Source organism: Lissotriton vulgaris, chromosome 5 (assembly GCF_964263255.1).
Source record: "Lissotriton vulgaris chromosome 5, aLisVul1.2, whole genome shotgun sequence".
In the NCBI taxonomy this organism is placed as follows: domain Eukaryota; kingdom Metazoa; phylum Chordata; class Amphibia; order Caudata; family Salamandridae; genus Lissotriton; species Lissotriton vulgaris.
This window is the reverse complement of record NC_141693.1, coordinates 423,201,223-423,223,144: the sequence shown is the minus strand read 5'-3', so window position 1 is coordinate 423,223,144 and position 21,922 is coordinate 423,201,223. Positions and strand designations below refer to the sequence as shown.

At 46.7% G+C, this 21,922-nt stretch overlaps 1 protein-coding gene across 7 annotated transcripts in view; it reads left to right on the top strand.

Moving 5' to 3' along the window:
• The window catches only part of SAMD8 (sterile alpha motif domain containing 8), a 268,961-nt gene that overhangs the window by 199,741 nt on the left and 47,298 nt on the right, over positions 1-21,922 (top strand). For all 7 annotated transcript variants that reach the window (XM_086921808.1, XM_086921804.1, XM_086921809.1 and 4 more), the window contains one exon: positions 10,192-10,287. In XM_086921808.1, the coding sequence (XP_086777934.1) occupies positions 10,192-10,287 (96 nt within the window). The remainder of the gene's footprint in view (positions 1-10,191; positions 10,288-21,922) is intronic.

The window sequence follows — 21,922 nt, the reverse complement described above, 5'->3', positions numbered from 1 at the left end:
ACAGTCAACAGATTTCCGCTGGAGCATATTCATATTTGCTCATGCTAAGATGCAATTCTCAAATATTTTCTAGGACTACGGTTTCCTGGCCTACTTAAGGAAATTCATGTGAATTCATGAAAAACATAAATCTGCATTAATACAAAGACATTTATCGTGGGTGCACTTTTGTGACTTTAACATTTGAGCCCCTAATTAAATCGGAGATAACCAAAACCTTGTGTTTTTATTAAAATGCTATCTCTTCCTATCTGTGAGCTGGCTTCATTGTGTGTCACAGCATTCTGCTCTTTTACAAAGTAGTTTTGTTCAGAGCCAGGAATCTCTATGGCAATATGGCCTTTATGAGACCAAATACTAGCGGTCTAGTAAGAATGCGCTGGCATACAGCACCACGCCTACCTGATAATCCCAAGGTAGAGAAAGGAGCATAGTGTAGGCCAAGTGAGTAACCAAAAAATTAAAATACCCACCACGTTGATCCATAGTTCTTATGACACCAAGAAAGCGAAAAAAGTCATTGGAATCCTCACTAGAATAGCTCTCTTGTCTCTTCCATCTAAGCATCTATCCACCCACTGATATCTAGCATTTCACCTTTACATTGGCACCCATTCATTCTTTTATCCATTAGCCTTTCACCAATCTGTTCGTCCGTCAGTCCATCTGCTCATACATTCCCAAACCTACCCATCCATCTCCAAACCTATCCATTTCAACCATCCATCCATCCTTTCGCTCATCCATACACCCTCCCTTTCACTCATTTATCCACCCTCCCTTTCACTCATCCCCCCCATGACCCATCCATCAATCTATCCTTCCACTCATCCTTCCATTTATCCTTTACACTCATCCATCCTTTCGCTCTCTAATCCTTACACCCTGGAACCCATCCACTATCCCTGTCACTCAACCATCCTAGTCACTCATTCATCCATCCATCCATCTAGCCAGCCTCACTTCCACTCACTCATCCTTTCACCCACACATCCATTCATCCTTTCACATTAATTACGAATCTTTGTCTGCCGAGCTGCAGACAGAAGAGGCCCATCAAGAGCTCCACCTCTACTGTAGCTGCTAAAGTGGGGCGTTCACGAAGCCCCTGTTCAAACCTATCCTGCCATCTCCAAACCCATTGATCCAACTGATCCATCCCGCCTTCCTTTCACTCATCCATCCTTTTGCTCATCCATCCTTTCACTCCACACATCCTCTTTTTCACTATTCATCCATCCTTTCACTCATCCATCCTTCCTCCTTTTCACTCATCTATCCACCTACCATTTCACTTCCTCCATTTATGCTTTCGCTCGTCCATCCACCCTTTCACCCGTCCATCTTAAGTTTCCCTCATATATCCATCCACCCTTTCACTAATCCCTCCATCCACCTTTACACTCAACTGTCCACCCATCCATCCATCAACCCTTCCACCCAGAAACCCACCCATCTATCCCCACCCACTCATCCATCTATTCATCTACTCTCTCACCCATTAATCCACCCTTTCAATAAGCCGTCCATCCTTCCACTCATCAATCCACGTTCAACCTATCCATCCACTCACCCATCCCTTCATTCACCCTTGCACTTATTCTACCATTCTTTCAAGCATCCATCCTTACATCATCCACTCATTCATCCATGTATCTATCCTTTCACTCCACTCATTCATCCATCTATCCATCCAGCCTTTCACTCATTCATCCATGCATCTATCCATTCACCCTTTCACTCAATGTATGCATCTATCATCCACTCTTGCACGTATTCATCCATGCATCTATACATCCACCCTTTCACTTATTCATACATGCATCTATCCATCCATGCACCTATCCATCCACCCTTTCACTCATTCATTTAAGCATCTAAACATCCTCCCTTTCACTCCACTCATTCATCGAACTATCCATCCAGCCTTTCACTTATTCATCATGCATCTATCCATTCACCCTTTCACTCATTAATGTATGCATCTATCATCCACTCTTGCACGTGTTCATCCATGCATTTATACATCCACCAGTTCACTTATTAATCAATGCATCTATTCATCCACCCACTCTCCCACCCACCCTTTCAAGTCCATTATGGGCCTTTGTCTGCGGACCTGCAGACTGAAGAGGCCCATCAAAAACTCTACAGCTGCTGTAGTTGCTACAAAGGTGTGTTCACAATGCCCCCGGTGCAGGCACAAAGTGAGATTAGAGGCCTAGTGCAAGGACAGAATTGGGGGTGGCCTTAGGCCTGCATGAAAGCCCATGGGGAAACTAATGAGCTTTAATGTAAGCCCTTGATGAAGTAAGATATGAGAGGCCAAGGGGAGCGGGTCAGGGATGTCAGAGAGTGCAGCGGAGGGTGGAGTGGTGGTGTTAGCAGGTTCAGGCACCGGGTGTAACATAAGGTGTACAGGAAAGGCAAAGTGCCAAGGAGGGGGTGCATGAGAAGGGAAATCAAATTGAGTTGAAGATGAGCAGGGATATTGGAGCCCTATGAGGCCCAGGAGTGGAGCAGAGAATACAAGGCAGGGGTCACACAGTTCAAGTCAGAGCAAGGGGCCAAGAGGCACAAAAAGCAGCCTCTTACATGCCATTGCTGCAAGTGTACTGGAGCTGTAGAAGCTCGATGTGTATCTCATGCTTGAAGAAAATAAAAGGACCAGGGGAGGGCCTGGAAACAACACGAGCTTTTCGAGCTGGCTCCAACTTTGAGCTCTGCTTTTATCATTTTGTTGTTCTGCTCTGGGGAAATTAAAGTGCAGGCCCCAGCTTTTGCATTGACCCTTTCACTGCCAATAAACTGCTCAGAGCAACTTATTTACTGGCTGTGACCTACAGGGCTGAACAGCTGTGTATCGTATTACTATAAAACTGTCTACTTGTCCTTTGGACAAAATGTAAATTAAAACCTCTTGCCCTCCTAAGAAATCTAGATGTCTCGGGCGTCGGGAGATAGGAATTCCCCACCCCTGTCAGGGGAATAACTCCTCTCCTCTCTATGTCGGTTGGAAACACGATCATCTCTCCCCCTTTCATGGTCACCCTCTCTCCCTCTCTCGCAATTACGATGAGGAGATACATCACGTTCATAACGCCGATCATCACGGCGATCAGAATCCACACGTCGTCTCTCATCACCACTGTCATCAGAACCACGGTCATACTCCTTCTTTCGCACACGACGGGCACCCTCCTTCCGATCTAAGCCACGCTTACGAAACATATCCCATAAGCGATTGTTAGGCTCACCGTCAATGTCCTCCCTTTTGACACCATCAGCAATAAGAGCAAGAAACATGTCACGTCTAGAGAACTTATAGTCCCCAGCAGCACGACCCTCAGGTCGAGATTGTCTTTCAGGTTTAAACCACTCACCCAGCTCACCAAGCTGACGAACAGATTCAAGCACAGTAGATAAAGGATTGCCAGTTTGATTAATCAACAAAGTCATCATGACCTGCTTATAAGCAACAGGCGAAGAACGGATAATGCGATTACGCACAGAAGATGTTAAAGGACCATCCAGCAATCTGTCAGAAGTACTAAGAAAGATAGCAGTTTTCATGACTTCCTCCTTCAAACTTTGCGACGCATCGCGCAAAGTGTACCATGGCTTGTCATTAACAGGCCAATCCGATTCAGTAGGATATTTATGATTACAGCCGTCAGACGCAAGCTGGAGCAAAGTAATTTGACCAGCACCATTATAGTTCCGAACAGTAGCAGAACAATCGGGGCAAGATATATCATCCGAATGGGAAGAGCGAGCACGGTCGCTGTGAATAACAGTATCAGTATAAGAAGCAGATTTACAATCCCGTCCGGAGCGAGAAGATTCACGCTTATCACCCTCCTCAGTCGAGGAGTCTGAAGCATTTGAATCCCAGATATTACCATCCCACTCATCAGGGTTCCAATCCATTCCGGCCTTTGCTACGACCAGACGCACTTTCCGTGTAGACACACGACCACGGCGATGTTTGTACTTATATCGTGCAATGCGGACCGCAGCTCTTTCGGCTATGGTCTGATATGTTTCAAGTTTGTCGGCAAGCAATTTATTTTGACAGCGCAAAAGAGTGTGCGCATTTTGCAACTCAACACACTGTCCTTCCATGTCCTTGAACTGCTTCTGCAGCTGAACAAACTTCTCATGAAGAATTCTGTATGCATTAAGAACAATCCAACCTCTGCGTCCTAAAATAGGAAGCTCATCACCTTTCACTACTGGCGCTTTCTGCTAGCACGATACCACATCAGCAGGCTCCGCCTGCTCCAAACAAGACCAATTTTCACTCAAACCAGTAGAATCGGCCCACTCACGGGCCAAAGCCTCGTAAGGCGTAGACTCCCAGCCGGGAATCTGAATAGGTAACTTAAAAACCGACGGAGATTTTTTCGCAAACATATTGACACACAAAAATTATATACACAATTATACACAAAATATTATACGTACGAGCCGAGCGCAAACCAACAAAATCAAAACAATACAGCGCACACAGGCTTCGTAAACAGTTTGTGACGCCAGATGTAATGGCCGGATTTTCCGCTTAGATGGGATCAGCCCCTAGGGGCCCCTATAACCCAGCCAGAACGTACTCACCTCCCTCCTTAGAGCGTATTCACAATGGATATGGATATATATACAAGTCGTACCTAAGGATGGGGAAATAGCAATAAACATGCATAGGTTTTCTACCATATCTTATTCACATCAGTTAGTCTTGCGGCCACTCCGACCCAGACTGATCTACCCCAGGGCAGATATGACACACAATCCGGTGTGTCTACACATGGGCCTGCAGAACCCAATGCTCTCTTTTCCAAACGGTTTACAATCCGGCAAACCTACACGCTGGTAATCCACCCCAGCGCTCTCACTTACACAAGCCACAATCCTGTGGGTATACACGCTGGTAATCCACCCCAGCGCTCTCACTAACGCCGTATATCAACGACGACCACATTCCTATGAGCACCTATCGGAACAATTTCTCCTTTGTCTACTTGGGATAAAACTATAATAATAGAATTTAGTACGGTTTCCAAATAGTATAATGTGCCCCTTATCCTTGGCACCAAAGGTCCACTTCGCTCCCTATTTATGTGATCACCACTTACCTGATTGGGGTTACTCATCCATTCACATAAACAACAACCACCTAGAAGCCACGTTTACCAAGATTGAACAAGAATACTCGGCACACATCCGTTCACTAAGAACTAGGGTATTTATTGTCAATAAACATATAACACAATACTATGCAACCTGGATTATGCAAAGAAAAGGTAAAGATTAGAATGCGCGCTTATTATAAAGAGGGCGGATATCACCTTATTAATGTGAAGTCGGGACTCTGCAGTCATCTAGGTTCCCTTCTCGTCTCTGTGTCCTGGCTCGTCTTGCAGTCACACCCCAGCCGTCACAAGTACACGTCTGCACCGCTAGGCTCAACCTTGTCTGCTTCCCTCCAGGCCACTGGAACCTTGCTGGTTATTAGCTACCGTATCTCTCTCTCTCTCTGTTTCAGTGCGCTCCGCGCCAATTCTCCTTCAGTCCTTCTCAGAGAGTTTCGGTCTTAAATCTTTCTTGGACTTCAAAGATGGCGACTGTCCGCCATGAAATGATTAATGGCAGAGATGCTAACGGCTAGATGCCGCCTACGGACTGACTGTCGACCAACTAACACCTTCGCTAATATCAAAGCTGTTCCTTCATGGAAAGCTACGGCCAGTAACCTGCCGACCACCAAATTCTTGTACCTCCCCGTACCAAGGACAGGTTCCCAGCCGGCCGGCCTGAAGTTGTGTCTTCGGAGTGGGGAAAAATACATTCCTTCGATAAGGGCCAGCCTGAGCCGGTTCTCTCCAAGCGAACAACAGCTTGAAACTAAAACATTACACTTGACCTAGAAGGCCTCTCGAGCTACCAGGCAGAGAGCAAGATGGAGTCTGTCTCGTTTAAGGCCTACAGGACCCACAATACGCATAACTCCATGGAAAATATCCTAACACGTTAGCAAAAGGGCAAATCATGATTAATACTTATATATCTATCCCCTAGCTTGAATTCATAAGCCCTACTCTAAAGAAAGGGACACGAAAATACTCTACTATATAAAAGGCAGAGATCCTATCTATAGTCCTAATCCCTATACTATAAGGTTGATAGACTGGAGTCACTCTCCATCATTCTCCCTCTTAAAGGAGCCACAAAAGGTCAGCCATTACAACCCACCACACAGTTCCACCGATGCTCCAACTAAGCCCCACCAAACAGCTCCACCAATGCACCCACTAAGCTCCACCGATGCACACACCACTCAGCGTAACCACCGCATCACTCAGCGCAACCACAGCATCACTCAGCGCAACCACAGCATCACTCAGCACCACCACAGCATCACTCAGCGCAACCACAGCATCACTCAACGCAACCACAGCATCACTCAGAGCAACCACAGCATCACTGGTTCAAATATGTTCTTTCAATGTTTCAAGCTGTTTTCAAGCTTTCACGCTTTATTACAAATCACAAAAAGATGTTAATATTTCACTTCTGTTTTTGGATTTTCGTCACAATAAAAACACTGAACATAATCTTCACAAAAGTTATTTACAAAAGTTTAAGCTATTGCCATTACAAATTAAATAAATTATTTAAGTATTAATTATTTTAAAAAATTAAGCCATTGTTATTTGTAATATCAATACATCAAAGTCACGTAAATGCAAAACATGTTGCATTACAAATGCTATAGGTGTCACATTTGAGAAAGTTATAACTATTGGCATTGTAAATGACAAAGCTATTAATTTAGCTATATAAAAAAACATAAATAAAAAAAAATCATTTATAAGACCAATAGCTTAAACTTTCCTAATGCGAGCCCTATTGCATTTCCAATGCTTGTTTTCTTTCCGCGCCTTCGGACTCTTGACAAAATTGTACTCTAAAATGATTCACTGTGTGCAAGAGAACATGTCACAGTGTTTAAGTCTTGTAATGATGGTCACAAACATCTGTGATGGATTCACACGTGGTATGTCTCTGGTGTTTAGGGCCATCATACAACTCCAAGTATTTCAAGGATTGCGCCCAAATGAACCACAAGGTGATCCAGCATCACAAAGCCAAACCATCACCAAAGGAAATCACACAAGCCTTCCTCCTGGTCAAAGTTAAGGGGCCACTCGTGCTCTCAAGGATGTTGCCATGAAAGATCTACCTCACCTTCCAGATCCTCATGAAAGTCAAAGTCTAAAAAGAAAAGCAAGAAAACAAAGCAGGACTCTTCCCTGTCATGTCACTCTAGGTGTGAGAAGTCGGTGGTAGATCAAGGTGCCTCTTGATCCAGGTCCAAGTATCCTATCTTGGAACTGACTCACCAACTTATCCTGATGCACAGTAAATTCCTAAGGCCGTCTGCAACATTGCGACAGATAAAGGCTTTTAAAGAGGCCATATTGTGCATTTTCAACACCCTTCTAACTCCCTTTTGTTGTGTGTTTGGGCGCTCCAGGTTCTTGAAAATGCCGGGGGAGGTGGGTGAGGGGAGGGGGTGGGGTTGGGGTGGCGGGAGGTGCTCTATCCTCTGCCTTCCCTGGTGGGGTTGTCGCCAATGGGGGGAGCGCCAGCGCTTCCCTTTGGATGGGTGCCAGGACGGCCCAGAGCCACACGCTCACTGTGGCGTCTGATGGCTCCCACCGACCAATGCATGGAACGGATTAAACAAATGCCCTTCTGTTAACCACTTGTTTATGTTCATTACTACTCCTGTTTCTTGTAGTCATTCTCGCTTTCCTCCTCTGTGTTCCAGCCACCGTCCTGCATACATTTTAATGATACTTTTATCTGTCCTCCTTCATGCTCAGAATTTTATTTTTGTAATTTACAAATGAAAGTATTTAAGCTATTTATGGCACAGGCAATTTATTTTCACACATCCACCAACCATTTTTAAATTATATTTTTAACATATTAAATAGCAGCATGTCCCATGCCTGGTTTCTAAATATTAGCCATGTTGCAGAGCAGCTGACCTTCTCTGCAACATGGCTAAAAGACATTGGGTAAGCCAATACCACTCACATTGGCGAGACTTATTGGCTTTGCCACTGCTGTTTTTTCTTGGAGATTCATCCAGGCTTACTCAAAAACATCTTGTTTGATAGTCCTTTTAACTGAAAGTGAGCCTTTTTGCATTAGAAAAGCTCTTCTACATGGTTAAAAATGGGTTTAGGATTTGGTTATATGCCTTAAGCAGCGTAGGTTTTGCTTGCATGAGAAAATGTATTCTCGCTCAACATCCTCTGTCTTTGGTGGAGCTGTGAAATGGTATACTCTCCTATCCCGTCAACCTTCGTCACCTCGTAACATAATGAGATCATTTTACCCCCACAGTTAAAGTCTGTCCCCATTTAGTTGCAAGACCTATCTAGAGTTGCTTTTGTAACCTGGGGAAATGTTAGATTATTATTACATCTACAAGTATAGCTGGCAAGGGCTGGTTTTAAAATTGGAGGGACTTGAGGATTTTAAGAGTGAAACCAGCACCCCCTACTTGAACATCACTGAATCCTTTACTCTGCATGGGTGACCGGCTCCATGGATAGAATGGTAGGCCTGGTCTCCATGGCGGGCATCCGAGCTTTCTCTGCCTTTTCCTCTTACCTGTCATACTGTCACTGATGCTAGTCCGTTACCAACGCAAGCCCCAAATCTTCAGAGTCCACTTCTTACAGTCAGAATGAGATTAGGTAGATTGCATTATTTAGCTAATTTGGCTGGAACAGCGGAGATGCACGTGATTTGCAGGTTTGTTCCCTGCGATGCCTGTGTGGCATCAATACCAATGTGTCATGCAGACATGATTAATAAAAATCGAGGACGAGGAAAAATATTGGTGACAGGAAAAGAGAGCGGACTTCTCTTAGAGGACTAAAACAGCTAAATGATGCTGGGTGTTGCCTACTGTAGTCTCATCTTGCTCTAGATGTTTACCACAAAACCCACTTTTTTCAAACTGTTGTAAAAGGTTACAGCCAACTCCAGTCCTATTAAATAGCGTCTGTGTGTAACTATGTTGAGCACAATTTGCTCCCTGAATGTAGATATCCGTCATGGAAGAATAATCCATGTGTGTGCACACTCTTCAAGACTGTACCTACACCTGCCTTTTGTGCTGGTGTGTGGGCTGCTTTCAATGTGCACTGATCTTGTGTTCTTAGGTGGGCCTTCTGACTGATATCTTTTACCTTCTCTGCGCCTTTCGCTGCACTGTCTTTCTCCACAACATCCTCTCATCATCAGTCTATTCTTAACACTTACTGTATAGTTAGGCACATGTATTCTTTACCTTCCACACCTTCACTTCGCAAAATGAAACAACTGATCCCACCACATAATATTCCTTGCCATTTCTTTCCCCTTTCTTTCTCTGTTAACATCTTAGCCCCTCAACTAGGAACCTTGTTGTACATGTTGACTTTGATTTACCATAATCACGGCAACAGCTGCTCTGTCCCGATAGCAGGAGAATCCTCCACCAGCTCTGATTCCAGTCTGCATTACCCTACTTCTCCCTCCTGATAAAGTCATCAACTTTAATTTAGAGGTGTTGCCCATTGTGCCTCAATTAATCCTTCCTGCCTCCCAATTAAAATCTACATAAAAGCTGGTTTCTGACCCTTTTCAAATCCTAATTCTACCCCTTTTAAGGAATCTGAATTATACCACCTTCTACTCGCAAACCAGCACAGCATCTCTTGCCATTGCTTAATCATTAGGCACTGCCCCTCAAAATATTTCAATTCTTTCTATTTAAACATGCACTGGAAAGCCATCCCCCGTACATAGGAGCACTACCACTTGGTTTTCTAGAAGATATACTCCAAGCAGGCCTCATAGCCAAGAAGGACCCCATTAACGTTCACTTAGGTTTTATGGAGTGATCCTTAGACACAGCCACCTTACATGGACAGTAGGTATTATTTAAGTCTCTTCTGGTCTATTCCAAACTACCCCATATAAACTCTGGTTCCCTCCCTCAGATTGATTGTACCCAACACATATTTATACTGTCTTACTTTAATGTGCAAATCATCTGACTGATGTACAGAATTTCTGCTAACTCATTGAAATAAACGTATACAAATAAATATATTTTTTTGTCTTCAGTGTTCCTCGAATCCCCTGGGCCTTTGCTATGACGGAGATGTGTGGTGTGGTTCTCTGCTACATTTGGCTCCTGGTTCTCCTGCTGCACAAACACAGGTACAAAGAATGGATGTGATTTCTGCTGTCTTTTCTGGGGAGCAGCAGCTGGACATTTGCAGACCAGATTTTTTGTTATTTGACCCATAGCTTACTTTGAGTGCACAGAAACTTAAAATAGGTCCTTGTTGAACTAATTTTTGACATTTCTACTGCACCTTGACCTGTCGCCATCATCCAGTCTGAAGGGCATTTCACTCAGTTGGGATGCTTCCATCCTCTGTCCCCTGTGTGAGTGGTGCATTCACTGGGGCTGCAGGGCCTAGCGGTGTGGTGTGAAGAACTATTTATGTGAAGCCACCTCAGTAGGAATCCCTATCACATTCTCTTTTACTAGAATGGTCGTTCTCTTATTGTTGACCATGACGATACACATTTTGCACATTTTGCTCTTCTGTTAGTCGTGACTGGACAAGAGACTATAAAAGGTACCATTTATTGCCCATCTTCTGACGTATTTTATTTGCTAAGTTGGAAGTCTTTATAAACTCCATTGAATACGTCTGAGTTGCTCACTAACATGACCCACACTGTGAAAAGGGGTTCTGGTGATCTGACATTAAAAGGTGTTGATGTATAATCTTTATATTGTGGTGACTAGCACTCCAATAAAATATTAAATGATATGATGGTAAACGTTTAGCAGACTGTTCGTTCTTTAGGAGAGAAGCACTTGTCCGTTGTTACATTGTCTTTAAGTCCCATTCAGATTTTAACCTCTTATTGGTTTAAAATGTTCTACATTTCACAATTGGTTTACATTGTTACAAGCCTACCCAAATAAGTACAATTAATCATTCTGCAGTTGCTCGATGTGGATGCTAAATTCACCGTCCGTTCTTGAGTACATACCTTTGAGTTACGAATACGTTTTACTCCGTTTTCCAAATGTTTAGGTTCTTTACCAAAACTTCCATACATTCCGCTCAAGTATTTTGTGGAAATCTCTATAAGAAACAGTGAAAAATTGAAAGGCACAGACCCAGGAGATGCAAAACATCCCACAAATATCTGCAATTTAGCATTGCTCCTGGCTAAAAGTAGGGTGGCTATAGGTTGGATGAGTCTCGTGTGTGCGGAGTGTGGACCTCTGGGTCTGTGATGTTTTGAATGGGGGACAGCAGAAGAGCATCACATACCTATCTCATGCAATGATGAGAGGGCACATAAGGCAGTGGCAGCCTGTAGACAGCTATTGGATGAGTTCAATAAATAGGGGGCTCCGGACTCTGACATGGACCAGCATGAACAGGATGCATAAAGGTGTACACTGAGATTAGTTAAAGGGGTCACCTCGAGCGGATTCCACTGATTCATGGGTTGGGTTGGCTTGCACATCGGTGTACGTAATACTGCTTAATCTGTACAGCGCTTTGGTTTTAGGTAGCCTAGACATGGGACATACCGATTGCACATGATGATATGCACTGTTCTGTAGTAGGGGATCTCTGTGTATAGTCATAATCTAGTGAATAGTCCCGCCCATGTGCGTGGACCCCGGCAATCAAAAATAATCTCTAAAATTGTCAAATCATGCAGAAACTGCAAAGACACTTAAGAGAGAATTTAAAGACAAATAATGCAGCCTATATCCACAGGCTACACTGTCCAGTACTTCAACTAGAAATTCCACCAAACAAAACCACACACAACACAGCCTGCCCAGTTTCTTCCATAGAGAAACTTGCCTCTACCAGTAAAAGACACTGGAATGATAGAGATGAAGGCATGGACAGACCAGCCCCATAGGCTGCCATTATGTGGCTTAAATAGGATACTGTGCCTTTAAGAGAACTGAGGGAAAGGCTGAAGATTAGGCTTCAAGACCTGGAAGAGAGACGACTGCAGGCTGCAGGTGGGTCTGGGCAGGCTGGGAAGGTTCCCTCTGCCTCTGCTGAGGCCTCTGGGGGGCTCCCCAGAGGCAGGAAGACCAGCAAACGGTCCCGGTCTCTGTCGGCGTCGATTGCATCGACAACGACGTCGAGAGGGATGACGGCGGTGTGTTCCCCATCTCCCCGGCGCTCCGGGTCGAGACGGAGTGAAGATTCGACGTCGAAGAGCTTGGTTAGGCCTCCGTCGAAACCACTGTCTACGACGTCTTCGTCGACGTCAATGTCGAGCTATCGGCGTCGAAGGAGAAGCCACAGGCGTTGGCGCTCGTCGTCGGGGCGATACCGCCGGTCGCCGTCGAGAAGACGGTTGGCGTCTAGGTGATCCTCGGCATCGAGGACCTCGAGGAAGAGGAAGGCGTAGAGGAGGAGTCGACGCTCGTCGGCGAGAATGGAACGGTCAAGGTCGCGGAGGCGACGTTCGACACCGGATAAACGACGTTCGGAGTCGAGGAGAAAGAGGTCGGCGTCGAGGAGTCGTTCTCACTCCCCGAAGCGACGCAGAAGGAGTTCTGGCGCCAGAAGTCACGCAGAGTCTGGTGGAGGGCGCCGGAGATGGAGATCACATACTGGAGGGGCTGGTTCGCAGTCCCCTCCGAAGAAGAAGTCACCGGGCTCTGTGTACTCGGTGGTGTATACACCACCTCGGCCGAAGACGCCTCCTCCCCCTATACCTAAGGAGGATCCTCCCGTCAACCCTCCTCTCCCACCACTTCCTCCCTCAGGACAGCCACCACCACCGCTCCCGCCGCATGGGCCCACCCCTCGGCCGGAGATACCTCCTGTTCCTCCGCCAAGATCGGTGTCACTACCTCCTCTTCCTACAACACCTAAGGGGACTCCTAGACCAAGAACCCAGAATAGGCCACGGAAGACGCCTCCACGGAAACCTGCGGAGCGCCCACGAACCGGGAGGTCGCGCTCTTGCTCCAGGAGGAGGGAGCAATCACGCAACAGGTCGTCCACGCGGTCGAGACGCCGCCATAGGAGGCACAGATCTCGCTCTCACACAAGGTCCTCGGGGACCAGGGACTACTCTCTGACTTTGTCGGGATCGCCGGACACAAGGGTGTCGTCGGTTGATGACCTGGTGGCGTTTCATGATGTTCTATTGAGAGGCGCAGCCAAATTGGGCATATCCTTGATGGTGCCCACGCCCAAGACATCGGTAATTTTCGAGACACCACCAGAAACACCTGTCTCGTCCACTACTACCTCTGGTGCCGGACCTGGAGGAACCGGCCATGGACCTTTTTCTCACCCCGGCGGTGACTAAGGCGGCCCCCTTGAGATTACAGAAAAAATACCGGGCTCCCGATTCGGATCCGGCTTTTCTGAGGGCGGAACCTCCTCCGGATTCTGTGATTGTGACGGCTGCCCGCAAACAGCATGCCACCACCCCGTCAACCAAAGTCTCCCCAGACAAAGAGTCTAGATGGATGGATTCAGCTGGAAGGAAAGTGTGTGGAACATCGGCGACCTCTATGAAGGCTGCGAGTGCCACGGCTTTGTTGGGACCCTACGACTGTGCCCTCTGGGACTCCCTACAGCAGTTTGCGGAACACCTACCTCGCGAGAAGTGGGAAGATTTCCAGGAAGTGTTAAACGAAGGGATGCTGGTAGCGAATCAGATTATCAGCGCTGCAGCAGATTCGTCCCTCTTGGCGGCGCATGGCTTTTGCAATGGGATTAACCAGCAACGACATGCTTGGCTCCGCCTTACGTCACTGAAACCTGACTCACAGCAAAGGGTTGCCAATCTTCCATTCTCTAGCGAAACCCTATTTGGGAAACATGCGGATGATGAAATGGCCCGCATGAAGGCGGAGGCCGAAACACTCACGGCTGTGGGTCTAGAGAAGCCCAAACGTCCAACGGCGGTTTGGTGGACAGGGCAGAGGACGTGGCCAAGCTTCGGGACAGTCACAGCAACAACAGCAGTTCCGTAAGCCGTTCCAGAAACGCCCGAAGGGCAGAGGCGGCCAACAGTCGGCACCAGCGACTAAAGGCCCGGCCGGGTCTATGCCCTGAGCACTTACTTCCCCCGGATCCATTTCCCACTCCGGTAGGGGGAAGCATCCAATTTTTTCTGGCAGAGTGGAGAAAAATTACTCGGGACAAGTGGGTGCTGAATATTGTTTGCAATGGATACAGTCTTCGGTTCACCAGCCCGCCTCCAGCAATTCCACCGGTCAGCTAGCAGTTTCAGCTGCGCGAACTCCAGGCGAAGGCAGATATCTTGTTAAGGAAAAGGGCGATAGAAGACGTACCTCTGTCTCAGAGAGGAAGAGGTCTGTACTCCCGGTTCTTCCTGGTTCGCAAGAAGGACAAGAACGAGTTCAGGCCCATTCTGGACTTGCGACAGGCAAACAAATGGATTCTCAGAGAGAAGTTTTGCATGCTGTCGTTGCATCAGATTTATCCTCAGTTGCAACAGGGAGACTGGCTATGTGCTATAGACCTACAGGATGCGTACTTCCATGTGCCCATTGCACACAAACACAGGAAGTTCCTGCGGTTCCAAGTCGACGCCAATCATTATCAATACACAGTACTCCCATTCGGACTAAAGTCTGCGCCGAGAACATTCTCGAAGTGCATGGCGGTGGTAGCAGCACACCTGAGGAAGAACCAGGTGTTTGTCTACCCGTACCTGGACGATTGGTTGATCAAGGCCTCCTCCTTCTCGGAAGCTCGAGCACACTTTCAGAAGACGTGCGTTCTCTTGAACAAGCTGGGGTTGCACATCAACATGTCCAGGTCTGTCCCGACTCCGGTCCAATGCATACAGTACTTGGGAGCCTCCATCAATGCGCTGTCAGCAAGCGTGTCTCCTTCGGTGGAGCGACGATTATCACTCCTTTGGAAGGTTCAGGCTCATATGACCACTCCATCTACAACAGTGAGGACGGTGTCTTCTCTAATGGGATCGATGGCCTCTTGTATCTTCCTGACCCCACACGCACGGCTGCACATGAGACCGCTGCAGGAGTGCTTGAAGGACCAGTGGGATCAGAGGAAAGGATCTTGGGACGACAAGAAACGACTGTCTCTGCATGCTCTTCAGTCACTGAAGTGGTGGTGTTCAGCGGAGAATCTCCTCAGAGGAGTTCCCTTCAACAAGGACATTCCCACGCAGGCTGTCGTGACGGATACTTCTCTCCACGAGTGGGGGGCGCACTCCGTAAACATACAGATTCAAGGAACGTGGTCCCCGATGGAGGCCACGTATCACATCAATTTCCTGGAACTCTGAGTGGTTCACTTGGCACAGAAGGCCTTTCTTCCGTCCTTTCAGAACAACTCTCTGCTTGTACAGACGGGCAATACGACCACGATGTATTACCTCAACAAGCAGGGGGGTTCGAGATCACGCAATCTGTCACAAGAGGCGCAGGCGATCTGGCACTGGCTTCTGGCCAGAGGACTGACGATAACAGCTACCCATCTGCCAGGTGTGCAGAATGTTCAGGCGGACGCACTGAGCAGACTGATTCAGGAAAACCACGAAAGGGTCCTAAACGACGAAGTACTAGGAGAAGTCTTCGCAAGGTGGGGGACTCCAGACGTAGATCAGTTCGCCACCGCCGAAAACAGCAAATGCCGAAACTTCGCCTCCAGGTACTACCAGACCAGCAGGGGACGCTGGGGAATGCGTTATTGATCATCTGGTCAAACAGCTTTCTGTACACTTTTCCACCCATTCCCCTGATTCCAGCGGTACTCATCAAGCTGGCCCGATCCAGGGCTCGGGTGATACTCATTGCCCCGGAATGGCCCAGACAGTGGTGGTTCACAGACCTGCTTCACCGGTCTCTCCTTCCTCACATTCGGCTGCCGTGCAGGCCGGACCTTCTCACGAAGTTCGGGGGGCAGATGTTGCACACCAACCTCTCGTCTTTGAGTTTGGCGGCATGGCTCCTGAGATAGTGCAATATGGCCATTTAAATATGCCCGAAGATTGTATGGACATACTGAAGGAGTCTAAGAGACCTTCCACTCGGACCTCCTATGCTTACAAGTGGAAGAGGTTCTGTATCTGGTGCCAGTCCAAGAACTATGACCCGACGACGTGTAAGGAAGAAGTCATCCTTCCTCTCCATTTGGCGCAGTCTGGACGTAATGTTCATTCCATTAAGGTTCATCTTGCTGCATTGACTGCCTACAGGAAATGCCCTTCACAGACTTCCTTCTTCCAGATCCCTGTGATCAAAGATTTTTTGGAAGGCTTGAAGAAAGTGTTACCTCCTGTCAGGCTTCCTTCGCCTTCATGGGAATTGAACGTGGTGCTGTCCAGATTGATGAAGGAGCCTTTTGAACCTATTCATAGGGCTTATTTGCAGCACCTGTCCTGGAAGGCGGCGTTCCTCGTGGCCAATACATCGGCCCGCAGGGTGAGTGAAATTCAGGCGTTGTTGCCAAGAACCTTATACTGTATTTCATGCTGCTAAGGTTATGTGTACTCACCCTAAATTTCTTCCCAAGGTTATATCTGATTTTCATGTCAACCAGACCATAACGTTGCCTACGTTTTTTCAGAATCCTTCATCTCCAGCAGAAAGGTCTCTACATTCCCTGGATGTTAGGAGGGTGTTGAAATTTTATGTGGATAAAACCAAAGACATTTGTGGGTCAGACCAATTATTTGTCAATTATGGATCAGTCAGGACGGGTCTTGCTACCTCTAAGCAGTCCATCTCTAGGTGGATTGTGTCCTGCATACAGTTGTGTTACCAAAAAGCTAATAAGACCTTAGGGGGTAACCCTAAGGCTCATTCCACCAGGGGAAATGCTGCCACAACAGCTTTGCTCCTTAACGTTCCAATTGCAGAAATCTTAGGCGGCCACTTGGAAGTCGGTCCATACCTTTGCTAAGCATTACTGTCTGGACACTGATGCCAGGGCAGATGCTCAGGTTGGGCAAGCTTCGCTGCGGAATTTGTTCGCACAATAGTGGTGTTAATGTTCTTTTCTCCACCGCCGCTTTGGTGTGGGGATGGGCTTGCCATACTATTCACTAGATTAGGACTATACACAGAGATCCCCTACTACAGAAGGAGTAGTTTCTGTACTGTAACTCCAGTTCTGTAGTAGGGGTATCTCTGTTATAGTCATAAGCGCCCGCCCTCCTCCCCGGTGGAGATAAGTATTCATGTAAGGAATGCTACAGGTCTGGCGTGCTACGCCTTCAAAAAGAACTGAAAGTTAAAGGGACCTGCTGTGCATTCTGGGATACTGGGAGAAAGTTCTGGAAAGTTCTCTTAAAGGCACAGTATCCTATTTAAGCCACATAATGGCAGCCTATGGGGCTTGTCTGTCCATGCCTTCCTCTCTATCATTCCAGAGTCTTTTATGGTAGAGGCAAGTTTCTCTATGGAAGAAACTGGGCAGGCTGTGTTGTGTGTGGTTTTCGTATGGTAGAATTTCTAGTTGTAAATTGATACTTGTATAGCGCACTACTCGCCCGCAAGGGTCTCAAGGCGCTTGTACGAATACCGCTGTGGAACCCGTCCTGGCTTTCCCTGTGAGGCATCTACTCCTGGGCACCCTCAGGGTGAAGGCCAGGCCTCCTTAGCGTTGTGGGGGCCGTTGTGGAGATTAAGCAGGCTATTGCCCAGAGTTGCAGAGTCGGACTCTATGATTAGAATAGGCACTGAGGCGAGAATTATCAGGTCCGTGGAATTTTGAGCCCAAGACCCGCCGTGGCGGGAATTGAACCCTGGTCCCGGGCTAGACCTCTGCATCAGGGTCTGCCGCTCTAACCATTGAGCCACACTTCTCCTGGTTGAAGTACTGGACAGTGTAGCCTGTGGATATAGGCTGCATTATTTGTCTTTAAATTCTCTCTTAAGTGTCTTTGCAGTTTCTGCATGATTTGACAACTTAAGAGATTATTTTTGATTGCCGGGGTCCACGCACATGGGCGGGACTATTCACTAGATTATGACTATAACAGAGATACCCCTACTACAGAAGTGGAGTTACAGGGCAGAAACTACTCCTTATGTTCACTGTTTTACAAAAATGCATAAATAAAGGTTTTTAAAGTAAAAATTGGAAAAGCGTGAAAAATAAGTGCTTGGTTCGACCTTGCTGCTGCACCTGTTCAAACTGCGAAGACCCACCACCACCTCCACCTGCAAATTGACAAAGCTGATTGTACAACTTTTTGAAGTGTAAAGCTGTAGTGTGCTCTAAGGCTGTTAGAGCATTCTGCCCCTAAAGGGCAGAATGTTCTAATTTGAAAAACAGAGGCCTCACGGAGCCCTAGGGTATTGAAATCCGCTTGGGCCCTGTGAGACCGAATATTAGAATGTTGGAGCTCAGGGCTACTACGGGCCATTAGATACCCTGTACACTTTTGTTTTTAGTGGCGCTCCCAACATTCCAATGTTCTAATATAAAAGTAGGTAGATGACCGACTCATGTATAAGTAAAAATAGGTTAATATTTTTTGGTTTGTATACTACATACCAGTAGTTGGAACACAGTCTCATGTAGCTGGACTTATTTAAGGTTTAAAAAAAACTGTAAACCGACACACTCCGCAGAATTGAACATCTTTATGCACATTACCTAAAAGGGAACATGTCTCAGTTTGCCTCATCTATCATGTGACCGTCAGAAAACAAACAGTCATTGTCTCTCTGGTAGTGTCGAGTTTAGACTACTGCAATGCCCTATATCAGGGCATGCAGCAAGGCCTTTTAAAGAAACTTCAGAGGCTGCAGTTGGCAGCTGAACACCTGCTCAAAAACATCAAGAAATTCCAATAGCCCTCTGAAGCGCTGGAGGAGTTACACAGGCTCCCTATTAAAAAGAAAGTGGTGTTTAAAGCACTCTGTATGGCTCATAAAGCCCCCCATGGCATAGGGTGAGAATACCTAAAGAATAAATTTTCTTGGTATTCTCCTGGAAGATGTCTTTGGTCTTCTGCTGCTGGTTCATAAAGTGAACAAAGCCTCCTGGGGCGGCAGAAGCTTGGTTCACTCCACTTCCTTATTACGCAACCAAATGCTATGGCACCTCAGATGCCAACCTAATGTTGACTTTTAGAAAGTATCTTAAAACCTTGTTATTTTCTATATCTTTGTAATTTTTCAATTGATATTCTTGGATTAGACTTCTCAGCAATACCGCCTTAGTGGACACTAACACCAAGACGCCTTCGGGCATTCGTCCTGCTCTACAAAATCAAAATAAAATCTAACATCAAATTAAATCCGTATGGGGGAAGTGAGGTCAAGCTTACCAGCTTTTTCCATTGCCGGCTATAGGCAACACCTGAGGTGCCGGGTTTTTAGAGACCCGGTGGTGCCAGGGGACCACGCCCGAAGACCTCTGGGTTCTCCCTGTTCTGGACTACAGAAACACAGAGTCTTCTAGTTGAAGTCAGAGATCGAGGTTTATTGGTTGCAACCAAGTAACATGTGTCCTAGATTTACAACAGCACGGGCTGTAAGTTCTCAGGAGACTGTTCGTTTTTACAGAACCAGCCTTCTCCTTATATACAGAAATAACAGCTGCGGGCAAGAATTCTTGAGTTTATGATCTGGTTATACACATATTTCTACAATAATACAAAGAGCGAAGTCATGCTGGTCAGCACATACTTTAGATGTCCGGATCGTGATGGATTACCCCGCCAGGCCCAGAATTCCCATCAGATATTGATGAAACACCAATAAGGTCGGGCACCCTCCCGTCGTAAAACTGGTCATAAACAAGAATCATGGACAGGTGTATGTGTATGGAAAACATGGTCTGTATGTAGTGAATGGTTTATGGCATGTTGTGCCTTGATGATATCTTACTCGGCCACTGGGCGAGGAGCTGCCCAAATAGGTTTGGCTGGAGGCAGTGGAGTCAGCTCGGCCAGGTCATAGGGAAGTCGGCTACGGTGGACGTGTCCTTTCAGATCAAACTCTGCTTTAATCAATTGACTATATGAGGGCAAGTCATAAGATGGATGCCGTTTACAAAATGGAGTCTGAGGGTTCGGAACGGAAACCACGATTTAAGGGTGTTAGCATCACTCAATCATGACGCAAATGCATAGGGATAATGTCCTAATCATTACCGGTCAGTCGATACCAAATTCGTCATGGCACGACGATATTTTGTGATACGAGTGTTTGGACCTCGATACTGGTGGAACAGCAGGGTCCGGGATTTCAGTACCACAGACCCTCCTTTTGCCCTCATATTAGGCAATAACTCATGCTAATCTGAGTCCAATTCTGTATTGATGAATTCATGGAGATGTTGCTGTAGCATCATTCTGTTGCTCAATTCGTCCCTTGATACAGGCTTCCTTACACATGAAGTAGCACAGAGGCCACATATTGCAGGAGCGCACTGTACAAACAGACAGAACATAAACAGAACGGACAGGATCATCCCAATGAAGATAAGAGTTTTCCAGCCCCAGGCAGAGATCAGTTCCCACAGCCACCCTAGCAGGGACCAATCCCCTTTCTCCACGCGAAGGGAATCAGAGATTTTGTGTAATTTGGAGATGGCCTGGTACACTGTCGGAGCATTGTCAGGGATGAAAATGCAGCAACTACATTGGATCACTCTACATACACCACCACGGTCTGCAAGTATGACATCTAGGGCAACCCTGTTCTGAAGGGTCATAAGTCGATCCGACTGAAGCTCAGCTGTCAAGTTGCTAAGGGCACCGGCCGTTTCAGTCACGGCGGACTCAACTATCCTCGTCAATTGTCGAATGTTCCTGCTGTTCACCATAGGCCCCCAAAATGGCAGAAAACCCTTTGCGAAGTCTCCAAACTCTTGACCTGCAGTGTCGTCTTGACTCATGACACCCCTAACTGTCCTTGTCCGATGGTAATCTGCCCCGGCCGTGTAGGTAGGTGGCAGCAGAAACGAGATAAAGCATGTGCCCGCGAAGTCAGGGGGCAGCCATGTATAGGCTTTGTCATGGCAGACGAAATAGGTGCCTTTAGCCGCCAAGAATGGAGGGGAAGTTCGGGAGGCAAACACATATGTTTCCGTGCATACGCTCTTCCCCAACTGTGCTTTGGGATCCCTGCCAATACCTTGCAGACATAAGTGACCTCGGTGGGGCACTATCCAGACTGGGGAGGATTTCTTTGTTTTCTGGCTTGTATTCAAAGAGATCCCGTATTTAGTTACATTCCAACGGCTGTAGGGAGTGAGTTCATCTTTAGGAATCGTTTGATACGTGTCAACATCCCTACTCATATTTCTTATTCCTACCACTAGTGCCTTGTTGCTGGAATCGCTCTCTGTGGAACGGGGCGGGTATGGTTCTAGGGCGAACAAGAACATGGTCTGGAAAGCCCACAGAGAACCATAATAACTGAATGGCAGGATGAAGTATGGAATGCCCTTATCTGTCGTGTGCGGCATGAGTCCACAGATCCAACAATTCGATGTGTTCATTATAGACTGGTGCTGGTGTAGGAGCTAGATGAAGGAGTTATTTACAAACTCTAGTCATCTGGCAGACTCGTGTTCAGGAAGAGGGTGAAAGGAGTGTAAAGAAACAGTTAGAGGAGGTGTGGGCTTAGTGTTGTTTACAAAGGTGACTTGAAACGTGGATAGAGTATAACCAATCAAGAACATCGTTATGCTACATATCATCAAAATACATATTATCAAGAATCTCTTTCTAGCCATTACAGTGCACATTTTCTTGTTAAAGTTCATGTGTCTAGCAGGTCTCTCTACCCTCGGAAACTCCATCCTCTGGTTGC